Source organism: Hoplias malabaricus, chromosome 8 (genome assembly GCF_029633855.1).
Source record: "Hoplias malabaricus isolate fHopMal1 chromosome 8, fHopMal1.hap1, whole genome shotgun sequence".
Taxonomy (NCBI): Eukaryota; Metazoa; Chordata; class Actinopteri; order Characiformes; family Erythrinidae; genus Hoplias; species Hoplias malabaricus.
The window spans coordinates 18,557,061-18,570,671 of NC_089807.1; the positions used below are offsets into that span (position 1 = coordinate 18,557,061).

The window sequence follows — 13,611 nt, forward strand, 5'->3', positions numbered from 1 at the left end:
GAGAGAACCAACTCCTTACATATAATGCGAGTATTTACAGATAATAGGGTATTTTCTTAAGCTGTAAACAGCACAAAATCAACCAGAAAAATATGCTATTTTGTCTTACAATTCAACACTAATGTGAACAATAATGAAGTGTATTATTCTTCAGTTGAACAAGATAATGCCTGTCATGCTACTTTTAACACTTCCACAGCAGATTCTTTCAGACCAGATTTTGAATGATACAACTCAGGAATGACTTGATTAAATACAATACTGCAAACATACATATCTACACTTATCTGAGAACATGAATGTTTTTTTTTTTTTTTAAAGATAAATCACTTCATAAATCTTTTTGTCAATTTTTGTCTGTGGTGTTCAAGCATGTCACGTCTCTGTGTATGGTCTGGTAGAGGTTTATTAGTGGTGGCCATTGCTCATGACTATGACTAGGCCACACTACAAATGCAGTGGGAGCCTTTTTTTTTAATATAGTTCTGCACTGCATAATAAATCCTGAAGGTTTATGATTGGTTATCTGCATATCCATGTAAACTCTCTACCGCGCAGCGTATTTGAACAGTCAAAATATTAACCACTGATTAGGTGACATAGATAACACTGATTAGCTCGATTCAATTGAATCTGTCAATACCACTTGTTGTATATATTAGGCAGCAAATTAACAGTCGGTTCTTAATGTGTGGAAAGAAAGGAAAATGTGCAAGCATAAGGATTTGACTGAATTTGGCAAGGGTTAAATGATGAAGCTAAATAAAGCTAAACTATCTCTAAAACAGCAGGTCCCATGTGGTTTGATAATAGAAATCATCTATTATTTATTTCACATGCCAGTGGTTTTAAACTTGTGGTTGCTTGGTGCCTAGAGCCAGGCATCTCTCAAACTGAGAATGCCATTATGACAAACTTGTTGTAAACAATGGAATGTAAAAGATTATATATATATCTCTCATAAAGGACCTCAGCATCACATTTTTATGTGCAATTTTAGAACCTCAGAGAAAAAAAAAAACAAGTTTGTTTCTCCAAGGGTGTTCTTTTACCTACTCCATTTAGACCTAGCCCTAAACTTGTAACTTTTCTTTTCTGTGATATATGCCTATATTGTGATATTAAAAAAAATAATTGTTTAAATTAAGCCATATACAATTATTTCAATTGAAACCATGTGTAGTCTACTGACATTAAAGAAATAATGTCATGACATCCAAAGTCTGCCCTTTCAAGTGAATTTTTAAATTCTCCCTGTGATGTTGCACATCCTGTGAAGTGACTATTTCACATGTGCACAATGACAATGCTGAACGTTCTGCAGCGCTACTATACATATCTATCACAAACAATATTGATATATTACATCATTATATTACTTATATTAACTGACAAAAAAGCACCTGACTTTGAAGATTCAAGCTTTTACCTCATTAGCAGACTGCAATTACAAAAAAAAGTTTAAAAAGATTTATTCATTTATAAGCTTCCATTAAAATCCTTTGTTCATTCATCAAAACACTTGAAACAATGTTTTGCCAGAAGCACCATCCAGCCAATACCACAAGATGCAGGGTCAGACAAAAGCAGTGAAAAGTCTGAAGCACAGAAAATGAAGAAAAGTTAGCTGGAGCCACATAGCAGCACAGCACAGCCTCAAAAACAGAATAGCTCCACAAAAAAGCCAAAAGAAGAGACTGCTTTATACACACGTATACATCAGCTACAGAACTCCACAGGATGTGATGCATGAGGGCAGCTTTAGAACTGGTGGGGATGTGTGTTTTATCTATTTAAAGAGTGCAAAGAGGAAGGAGACTGTGTGCTTGTGTTGGCATGCTCATGGGTCAGGACAGACAGACCGGCTTCTGTCATACTCAGAAAGATGCAATAAAAGCTGCCTATTTATTGTGGCAGATCTCATTGGAGATAATTCAGTTACAGAATGATGAATTTGGAAACAGATAACGGACACAGAGACACTTAAAGAAAAGAACATACAGGCCTATTCTTCAGCTTTGGTACAGATACGCATACCCTATCTTTATTAATGACCCACTTTCAACGAGAATAACGGCTTTTATATAATTCTATTAATGGCCAACCTTTGATGACAGGGGAATGACAGTCATTACTAAAATGAGCTAACTTTGCTCTCATTGACCTATTCATGCACAATAATTTGGTTTAAGGGCAGAAGCAGCCCAACATTTGTTCAATTATCAGTCTTTCCCCACAACATAACTTTTTTTTTTATTATTATAGTATCATTTGTATCAATATATGGCTTCATTGACAGGTAGCTTTAAAAACTGCATCTAAAAATTATCATTAAATAAATTTTGCACAAGATAAAATAAACAAACAAACAGTAGTTGTCAGTTGATGTTGACTACGCACATCACTCAACATAAACCGTATTGTCAAAATTAACTTTTCATTAGAGAATTGACTGCGAGCCAGGCGTGCTTGTCCAACATTAGTGTGACCTCACAAATTTGCTTCTGAAAAAATGGTCAATAATTCCCATCAACACACTCCTAAACTTTGTGGAAAGCCTTCCCAGAAGAGTTGAAGCTGTTATAGCTTCAAAGGGTGGGCAGACATCATGACCCTGTGGATTAAGAATGGAACGTCCTTCAAGTCACATGTGTGAAGGCAGTATATTATTGAAATCTTCTCTAGTGACTGGACTTTGTGATGGAAGGGAGGGTACAACACACTTACAATACTACATCATTGTCTAATTGTCCAATTTCGAGCTGACACCTGTATTTCAGGGATGAAAATAAGGACCCAAAGCCTGGAAAATGTGGGTGACGGATGAATTTGATCAAGCTACCAGCCAGAGTATATGATATCAGATACAAACAAATAAATTACAGAGTGATCTGTGCCATTCCACAACACAAATCGAATCGCGAGTCTGCATATTTCACTTTATTGAGGAGGCACACACTGTTACTGAGTAGATGTGGTGTTACAAAGAGACACAAGCTAAAAATGTTTTAGTAAAAAAAAAAAAGTTTTCTAAATGAGAATTGGGGAAAAACTGACATTGAAGTGTCCCTTGTTAGATTGGTTAGTTTACAAAGAGAATAGCCAGGAGTTTTATTTTTTTATATATATATGTCATCAGAACACTCTGGATTCTAATAAGAGAATATTTCCTTCTTTGGCACAGAAGCCATAAAAGACCACAAAATATCTGAATACCATATTCGGGTAAGAAAGACAGTACAGTGAATACCACCCCTGAGCATACGGCTGCCATGAAGGTATCTACCAGCCAGCTCATAGTTTGTGTGTGTGTGTGTGTGTGTGTGTGTAGTAAATAATCAGGTGTTAATAATGTAGCTCTTGCATGAAATTTCACATGCTGTTATAAATATACATTCAGAATGCACAAGCCACAGGAAATGCGGACAAAAAAAAAAGTTAATTTCCTACTAGTCACTTGCACTTAGTACTGATAAACCAGGACATTGGTTAATATCTGGTGTAAACATGGACAGGGGAAAATGGGACTACTAACAACTGTGTAAAACATGGAAGAGCAGCAAACTCACAATCAGATAAAGAGCACGTAAAACTTTCATCTTTAAGAAAATCAAGCTCACTTCTTGCTCCAGATCAGATTTTAAAACATAGTCAAAAAAACAATCTATGCACTGTAAGAACACAACTCAAATCCATGGGTCTGCCAAATGTGTATCTGTCAAGAAACCCCAAAGGGAAAGGAAAAAAAACAACAACTGCTGGTGCTCTCGAGAAAATTGAATCCAGAGCTAAATATTTCTGAACGTGTTTGACATTACTTGAATAATGAGAAGTGTGTTTGTTGGTTTATAAATGTTTATGTACCTGCTTCAGATGATCTGCATGTGAATAATGTTTGCAAGGACCATTGGTATACAACAAGCTCTCCTCAAAATACACACAATTCACATAATAAGAAAGGGCTATGGGGACAGAAAGTGTCACACTGTGTGTGGGTTTGCTCAAATATCCCAAAAAGAGAAGTGGTTCCTTGATTGACACCACATGACCATTCTGCTTCACCGCTCACACAATTTTTGAGCTAACTTCACCCTAGCTAACACTAGTCTGCCCAGAGTAACTGTCCATCAATAACCCCTCTATTTACAATGCCAGAGTCAGATGCCTGCAGTTTTCTGCACACTAAATCCCCAAAAACCTTGCTAGCGGCTCTTTATCACACTGCACCAATAACATGCAGCCTTTAATGTTTGGTTACGGTGCTCAGCCATCAGAACCTAACCTTGTTAGCCTCAAACCAAAAGCATGAGTCAGTCGCCAGGGCTTGTCCAGTGCCACTGATGATCAATCCAGCATGCCATACTCTTAGGACAGGATTTCCAGTTCCATATTAGACCTGGACCATTACCAGGGAGGATGTACAGTGCTCAATCCACATCATTCAATCCAAAATAAGGCAGTTAATCTGTGTTCAGAAAATATGCTCATCATGTTACACCTACATCACTCTAAACAATGCCATGTACAGTGTGGCATGTTCTTCCAGTTCTACCACTAAAATCATCTGAATCATTACTCATCTCATCACTTACTCAATCAAGTATTTTCTCTTGGTGCCGGAATGTAATATTAACTATATATAATTAAAAAGGCATTTATGTGTATAAAACAAAAGTGTGTGTGTGTGTATAGAATCACAATTTAATACACATATCATCACTTTTGAAAAGTTGACCCTTAACACTATGTGAAAATGTCAAGAGGAACGGAACGTTGCTCCAAAAGGTGCTCCATACTGATTTTCACTGCGACTTCACTGAGACTGAACAGTGTGTTTGTCTTCTGCTGTAAGGTTATTATTCTAGAGATATGGACTTTTAATGCGAATTACAAATTACAATACGTACAGCTGATATGAGCGACAGCTGTATGTAAACATGTTTATGTAATATTCACATGTGCGGCTGGTTAAAGGGCATGTGCGAAACGACCACAGAGGACTGGGAGAGGTCTATATTCAAGAGGAATAAAGAGTGGATACAACGGTATGATAAAATGTTGACAACACTTCTGTGCTCGACTCGTACTTAAGTAACGTTAACATATAGCTAGCCTAATCGGCTTTAAGATCACTGCTACACTTTTATTAGCTGACGGCTCTTAAAAGGAAGAGTCTGAAGCTGGCGATAATATCAGAAGCAGGTAAACTACCCTGTCTGTTGTACACAGTAGTTGATAATAAGAAAGAAAGGGCGGCTGTGCCGTAAGTTTGTCCTGATAAAGGGCCTCGGTGCCGGGTGTCTTACCTGAAGCGGCCGCCGCAGTGCTGGCACTGCTCCCCGACCCAGCCCGGTTCACACACGCAGCTCCCGCTCGCCGTGTTACAGTGGCCGTTCACACACGGCCGGTCGCATTGCTTCACCTCGGAGGAGGCAGAGGTCGTTACCGCACACAGGAGCAGCAGCAGCGCCAAAGGAGTCCGCACCGCCGCGGCCCTGCAGCCCTGCGCCGCCATCCGCGCCAAAATGGCCGACACGGAGTGAGGAGAAGCCGCGGTTGGTTTCTCTCAAAGGCGGTGCGCGAGCGAAGAGGCAACCGGGAGATCCGAAACACCCGAGAGACCGGAGCACAGCGACGAGAGCGGATACTCACACACCGAGACGGAGGAGCGGGGAGCCCTTGGAGCTGCGTTCACTCTCCGCCGCTTATCTCCTCTCTCCATTTACATCTGATCTCTCTCTCTCTCTCTCTCTCTCTCTCTCTCTCTATCTATCAGCACCAGCACCGACACCGCAGTCTCTCATACACTAATACACACTAACACTAACAAACACTATCTCTCTCTCTCACGCTCACACACACAGGATATGACGAGCGCAGCAGATTCACTAGGAAGTTTAGACAACAAAAGATTCGAGGAGAAATTAAAGAGAAATAACATAAAAACCCAAAATAATAAACAAACTGTAAATTGTAAATGGAAAATTATAATTGTAAACATAATGTTAAATTAAACACAGGAAATATCTAAAGCCTAAATATATCATGTATGTGTATATATATATATATATGATAGAGCGATAGATAGAAGTTATACTGATTATAAATCAGGTGCTGTGTTCGAAACGGACCCTCACTGTTCCCTTTATTGCTCACACTTTATAGTTCACTATTGTAGGGTACTTAATTGAGGAGGGTAGTGAACGATTTGGACACGACCTCGGGTTTGCTCATTATAGCTGATTCTTAGTCAGATTCTTCTATCTAAACAGTGCAGTTTATTATGTGGATCGGCTATAAGCTATGGACCTTCGGTTGTACACTACGCAGTGAAGTGCACTGTGGGATTGATTTTGTGCACTGAAAGTTGTGCATCAGTTTTGGATACCAGTGCACAATGGCAGAACCACAAAATATTGGAATACCTCCATTAGAATGTAGTAATATTTGTTTTGGTTTTGTATCCAGAACTATTGCTTTAAAAAAGTTTATAAAATAAATAATATCAATAATAATAATAATAAAAGATTTAAAGCACTGACAGTTCTAAATTATTACCTACATAATAATATAAAAGCTCCACTGTGAATCAACTGCTCAGTCCATGTCTAAGAAAACATTAATTAAACCATATTAACATAATTAAAGACCTGGAGTTTACTCTAGACTGTGGCCTTCCCATTAAATCTCTTTTTATTTTACCATGTCACTGGAGCATTAAAGGGCAGGCTAACGTATTAATTGTAGGTGTGTTAAAGTGGTTCTTTTTACAATGAATAAATTCATTAGATGTCTGTTGCACTGTTAGATAGGGTCCAAATTTCAACTGGAGGATAGCCAGCTCCCACTCATTTTCAGTGGCTAACCGGCAGCTACCACTGACTTGACAGAGACCCCATCAGTCAGCCACTGGTAGATGCTGGTGACCAGTTAGAGGCAGTATTACTTGCCTCTTATTGACCGGCAGCTGCCAGACAGCGAGTGGTTTCAAGTGATAGCACCAGCAGCTGCTAGTAAAATCTTGGACTATTACAGTGTTATATGATTTGCATTAAGGTCAGACAACATGTGGGAGCAGTAAGAACTTAGATGCACTACTGGGGAAAAAATATTTTGAATGATGCAGCCAAGCGGGCCACCCTGTGGTATTTGTCTGCACTTGGCTGAAATGAATAGTTGTTCGGCGAAGATTGCTATAGCTTCCACAGGGAAATGGAGTTGCATTCTGGCAACTGGTGTATAAACTGTAATGCTGTGTGTAGGATGTAATTAATATCCTAAAAGACACTTCAGTTAAAACAACAAATTTCTTAAAATCATGTTTACATATTCTGTAGGGAAAACTTCAATTAACCGCCACATTAATTCTAGTGAACGTAATGCTCCTGGTTTAAATAGTAAACATTTCCTAACTGTTTAAAAAAAAAAAAGTTTCCTATATAAAATGAGCCATCATCTTCTTCTAGAATTACACAAAAAACAAACAAATAAACAAACAAACAACAGGAAAATGTTAACAAACGTCATAGAATGTTTATTAAATTCTGACTTGTAAGAAGTCACAATATTCCACACTCCACTCTATGAAGTGCATTCATATTCTGTACTTTTATATCACCACCAACCCAAAAAAGGATTGATTTCGCAAAGAACATAAATAAAAACAAGAACATATTTACATTGACTGTTGGAGAGAGGATTGTGCCCAAATTACAGAGGGAAACCAGCAAAGTTGAGAGATTATGGCATCAGAATAGAAAAGTACAGAACCAGTAAAAGAACAGATGATGCAAAAATATTTGTAACGGAATATGGTTAAATTTCAATGATACATTTAATGAAAAAAAAAAAAAACAATATTGCTTAAATGTAACTGTTAATAACCTGAAAAAGCTAATAACAGAAGTGCGGACTGTGGAACATCATTAGAATGAGATATTTATAAACAAGTTTTGCTCTATGACCACATACTGACAAAGTAATCTAAATGACCTTCATCCATTGTCCTCCACTGGCAGGCTCGATGGTAAAAACACTGTAGCTGTGCTCATGAGGGTAAATGTAAGGCTTAACGATAAGTGTAAAAGGTAGAGTTAGCAGAATTGTCCCTGATCTTAGGAAGTACTGGACACAGGGTCCTGCTTAGGTTTGTACAAACAATTTAAAGGTCAATGGTCATAATCTCTTGTCCTTCATGCAGCATTAAGGTCCATTCAGAAAACGGTGCACAATCCAACCCACCTTCACACACACAGTTGCTGCTCATACAGGGGCAGAGGCACCTAGTGCTGTTGCCAGCTCCTCTACTTTATATTGAGCTATACGCACATTATCGATAAAATCCATTCTCTGTCTCCATCTTGCAAACATCATGAATCAAATTTTACAGCAATTCACTCGTTTTTACTACAAATCGTCCTGAAGGGAAACTTTGTGCAGAAGCAGTGAGGGAAAATGGAAACAAGGAAAACAGTACCCAATAATGAAGCCCATGTAAGGAAAGAAAGAAAGAAAAAAAAAAAGTGGTGGGGGGGTTTAAGTGCTTAAAAAAATTACTTAACGAATTATTACTTCATATGTTACAATTAAGGGTGTGTGTATGTGTCACATATTTGGTGATTCCTCTCGCTGTATCTCATCCTACATCTCCATGTTTGATCAAAGCACTTGATGTTGAGAGTCAGTCACTTTCACATACTCTCATTTAAATGACCTAAAGAGAAAGTCACTTTGAGAAAGAGTACATAAACCCGTTTTTCTGGTATTCATGAAATGAAGTATATTACACTATGAGCTGTACATCCATAGTCTCAAAAATCTCTTGCTTTGAGTAAGACACTCATTTTGTCTGAAATCTCAGTTCAACCGTACCCCTTTCATCCTAGAACAATCATGCTTAAAAAAAAAAAAAAAAAAAAAGAAAGAAATCTGCATCCTGTCCCATTTCACACTTCTGAGGGACAAATTTCCTTCACCAAGTCCACAGATTTGTCAACTGCTCCATTGCTAAACTGCTCCACTGTGACAGGGAGCAGCCATTGTGCATTCAGTCTCCAAACATTTCCAAAGCTCACTCAAGGCTTAAGTCTATTTACAGTGGAGATTGAATCAGGGAGAACCATCTGATCAATGTTGGTCACTGTTTCAGTTCAGAGGAAGCAGGTCCTGTACAGCTTTCTCTAAGACACGCTGACTGAACAGCGGTCCAAGGCAGCTTGTTATTCAGCATTCATCAGTACCGAAAAACTGTCTATTTCCACAATGACCTGCTCCGCCAGTTCCACGTGAGCATGTACACTATGACAAAGAGTAACTGAGGTAAAGATGGTGATGTATGCATAATGGAGCTTCAGAGTTGGAGCTGGATATGGAGATGGAGCTTATCCAGCAGTTCAGTTCAAATCTTCTCTCCTGAGTGAACTGGTATAGAACAGGAGGAGAGGCAGCCTCCTCGGCAGTGAGGCAAAATGAAGGCAGTGAGGTGGGTGAGCGGGGGCAGAGTGAGTTTTGGGTTTGGAGTGAGTGCCTGAGACACGCGAAAGGCATACATTTGTCTGTCGGCAGAATACGGAATGACTGAGAAGCTAAGATGCTTCAGTGTTTCTACTGGCCACGGAAAACTATAAAAAAGATGAGTGTAGAGTGTGTGTTTGTAAGGGCGAGGGTTTATATGACCTGCTGTATATCAAATTTATGTGCTGTATATTAAGAAAGAGCACACTGAGAAAAAGATCTGTTTGTGGATTTTAACTGGAGTTGGAATTTGAAATTTGACGTGATGGCCGTCCAGCGGAAGATGAACTGTATGTGCGAGAGCGCTGTCTGATCTTGCAGGGCATCTCCAGCTCCTGGAACAGTGGAGCCTCTGTGATCTCAGATGCATCAGGGCGCTCTGCAGGCACACGGGAAAGCATACAGCACACCATCTGAGCCTGAAACACAAACACAACCAAGCTTCAGTACATAACAGATCTGTGGCTGCCTAGAAATATCAACTTGAATTTTATATAAAATGGACAATTTTACAATAGAAAATGTTTATACTTTGCATTTTCCATATAAGCCTACAAACCAGCATATAAAGCAAATAATCTATCCAGTAAATACATTTGTGGACAAGGACTAAATTGTTTTAATCACTCTATTGTAGAAAAAAATTAATTTTGTAGTTATTTTGTTTGTTTGCTTCTTGTAAACCCATTATTATTATTATTAATCTCTAAACATTTAAGTCATCAAACTGGTTAGAACCAACACAGGGCAGGGACAAATTTCTAATATACTAATATGTAAAAAGAGCTCAAATATCAAGATGATTTAAAAAAAAAAAAAAAAAAAAAAAAAAAAAATTATTCTCTATTGAGTTGCTTTCTCTACAACAAAACCATGTTAAATATAACAATATAAAATACATTACAAGTCTCTGTTGTTTCCAATTACTTTTTTATTTTCATAGAACATTAAAAAAAATTTTGGGAAACTTGGTTAGAGTGAAAATATATATTTCATTGTTCTTCAGAATTGTGTTAAGAATTGAAATCTAACTGAGCATTTGCAATCAGAAAGTAGTTTATTAACCTTAAGGTGGTCAACACACAATAGCACAGAGTACTATGTGAATGTGGACAAAGAAGATGTTTTCACAGAGCTTTTACACGTCATAAGCATAAGATAATCACTCTAAGTTTCTGCAAGCTTAATTTCTTTAGAGACATCCCAGTTTGACATGCAAGCTGAGGGACAAAAATGTTTTTTTTTCTGATAAGGCACTGACCACAAACTGACCTGGCATACACTTAGTTTCTGAGTTCTGTTGACGATTAGAAATGAATATACAGACAAAACAAGCAGACAGGGTCTTTCAACAGAGGCATATAAAAATTTCCATTACAATGTAGATTTCATGAGATAGCTTGTTGCAATACCAACACGGCACCAAAAGGAGGCAGCATTTAAGTTTTCTAGAGCCCCCCTTGCTCGCTTCCAATTGTCTGCTTTTCTCTAAACAGAGACTCTGCACTCAAAACAAACACTCACCTCTTGAACATTGTTTTTGTAAAAAGCAGCAGGGAACTGTAGGGCTCGGACCTCAGTGAGAGTCTGAAGGAGCAAAAGCATTGAAAGATGATTAAAATATGGCAGCATGTCTGTAAAATGTAAAGAGTATATCTGTATAACTTTTGACTACAGTGTTTGAGTCCATTTACTTACCCTGACTCTCTCCATTTGTGTGCGAAATGGATAGAGCAGCTCAAAGAGGATCAGGCCCAGAGAGTAAATATCCACTTTATGAGAATATGAGTTCCCTGACAGCTGGGGGGGTGGGACATCGAATTTAGTTCAGTGAAGTATGTCAAATTTTGAAATGATCGTAATACTGATTATTTGTTAATATTATTTTAAAATTCTGGTTCTCTTTTGTTTGAAACAACTGTTGTCATGAATACCTTTTATTGTCAAACACATGTAAGAACAATATAACTGTTAAACGTAGTTTTTAAGAGGTGGAACTGACCTGTTCTGGGCTCATGTAGAGTTTGGTTCCCACTTGGCCAGTGTGGCGGGCATAGACTGGCATTGGCGTAAGGGCACTCAGTTCCTCATCATCCTCTTCCTCCTGATCCATAGCTGTTACCAGTCCAAAGTCCCCTACTTTCACCACGTCATCCAGTGTAAAGAAGATATTAGAAGGCTGAAAAGGGGGGGGGGGGATAAACATATACAAAAAAATGAGAAAACAGACAACATTAGAAAAATATATAAATCTCAAAAATGGAGAAAACATGACTTACCTTCAAGTCTCTGTGCATGAGACCCTTACTGTGGATAAAATCCACGGCCTCAGCGATCTGCAAGAAGATGGCGAGACACTGCGAGTGCTCCCTGAGCTCAGGCTGAGAGCGCTGAGCCATCCAGTCTTTTAGGTTTTCTTTCCTGCACAGCTGCATCTGGATGTACAGGTAAACTTTAGGCGTGAGAGGTGGTCGAACAATAGGAGTAGAGGGGTAGGAGGGCAGCTTTAGAGACGTGGGCCGAGGTGGAGTGGGAGAGGAGGGGCCTGAAGAAACAGTGGGGTGCGATTTGGAGACAGAGTGCGAGGAACACTTGGTCTGAATTGGTGTGGTTCGGCTGTCTGTGTCATTGTCACGCTGATCGCAGCCAGAGTCCTCAAAAACAATGTCGAAGGAGGAGGAAGTACAGTCACCATGGGCAACAGCTCGCGGAGGGCAGAGTTCAAAGGAGTGTGGGGATTCTGAAAGATCCAAGTCAGGGTCCAAATCAGGGTCAGCATGACTGTCCCGATCTGACATCATACTGTCTGGCCCCAAACCCTCTACACAAACATGATCCTGAATGAGCAGACTCTCCTCATTGGGAACGGCATACACACACTGTGAGACTAGTGGAGACGGTGTGGACACAGGGACCTTCACAGAGAACGCCTCCATATGGTCAGGAGAGCTGAGTGGCCAGTCAGTGGCACTAACGGACACAAAGAAAACAAGCTATAAGGGCTAGGTATTTTCAACTAGCATGTGATACAATACATATTATGAAATATCAGTTTCTATTTTTTTAATATATTATAAGGGGTATGAAATTAATACACAATTTTAAACAGTCAAATTAAAGCAAATGAAGTGAATATTACATCATAAATTGTTATAAATGTTTAAAAAAAAAAAACCTTCATGAACATTACCACCATAAAAACACTGTTCTCCTCTTCAAATCTCCATAGCAAATTAAGTATGTACAGTTTGCCTGCAGAACTACAACCTTTTGGTCTTTGGTATGCATAGGTAATAAAGCAAACACTTCATCCACACAGAAAGAAAACATATCAATGCCCATTAACATGGAGATAAAAATGAACAGACAGATGTACCTGGCATCTTTAAGCCAGCGTTGGTCCATTTCCTCTTGCCAGCCCTGAGGTGGGCTCTCCTGCCATGCGTTAAAGTAACGGATGATACCTGGGTGCTCAAGTTTGGCTAATGCCTTCACCTCCCGCATCACTTTCTCACGTGCCACTTCCCTGCACAAACACACACAAACATTAAAAATATGTAGATACATAGGCAGCGCACATGGCCAAACACTCATGCAGATGTTGCTGAGAGGTACCTGTTAGGTAGGCGGATTCTTTTGATGGCATAATTGCAGTCGTCTACTTTGTTCCGTGCCTCGAAAACAACCCCAAATCCACCCCGACCCAAACACTGCACAGGCTCAAAGTCTGTCAGGTACCTGTCACACAGAAAGAGAGCATGGCCATCAACGTTTGTGAAGAAAAATCAAACCCCTTCCTGCTGAGCCATATTTTCATTCAACATTTCAAAGCTATTAGATCACAGACGTGATCTGTGCATGTTAATGAGAATGTGCACTGCATTCACTTCCATGCTGTAAGTACAGATATCACATACACTGAATCATTCATTGCATGGGTGTTCCTTGTCTGCATTTATGCAGAGTGCGCATTTCAAGTCGGTGTTGGAGTAATGAGGCTCTAGCAGGGAGCATGATGGGTGCTGTAGCTACTGCTCTGGGTATGGATAGACCAGCTGTTCATAAACCTACATTCTTACCACTCCTCAAAACCATATG

General features: G+C 39.2%; 2 protein-coding genes across 2 annotated transcripts in view; both read right to left on the reverse strand.

The window, feature by feature from the left end:
* The window catches only part of atrn (attractin), a 73,247-nt gene extending 67,408 nt beyond the window's left edge, over positions 1-5,839 (reverse strand). The window contains exon 1 of the mRNA XM_066678510.1: positions 5,307-5,839. Within this exon, the coding sequence (XP_066534607.1) occupies positions 5,307-5,515 (209 nt within the window). The 5' untranslated portion in view covers positions 5,516-5,839. The remainder of the gene's footprint in view (positions 1-5,306) is intronic.
* A 1,689-nt stretch (positions 5,840-7,528) lies between these two features.
* eif2ak3 (eukaryotic translation initiation factor 2-alpha kinase 3) overlaps positions 7,529-13,611 on the reverse strand; it is a 32,613-nt gene continuing 26,530 nt past the window's right edge. The window contains exons 11-17 of the mRNA XM_066679549.1: positions 13,129-13,251; positions 12,890-13,039; positions 11,793-12,483; positions 11,516-11,692; positions 11,212-11,313; positions 11,038-11,100; positions 7,529-9,932 (exon numbers count right to left, since the gene is read on the reverse strand). Of these exons, the coding sequence (XP_066535646.1) occupies positions 9,747-9,932; positions 11,038-11,100; positions 11,212-11,313; positions 11,516-11,692; positions 11,793-12,483; positions 12,890-13,039; positions 13,129-13,251 (1,492 nt within the window). The 3' untranslated portion in view covers positions 7,529-9,746. The remainder of the gene's footprint in view (positions 9,933-11,037; positions 11,101-11,211; positions 11,314-11,515; positions 11,693-11,792; positions 12,484-12,889; positions 13,040-13,128; positions 13,252-13,611) is intronic.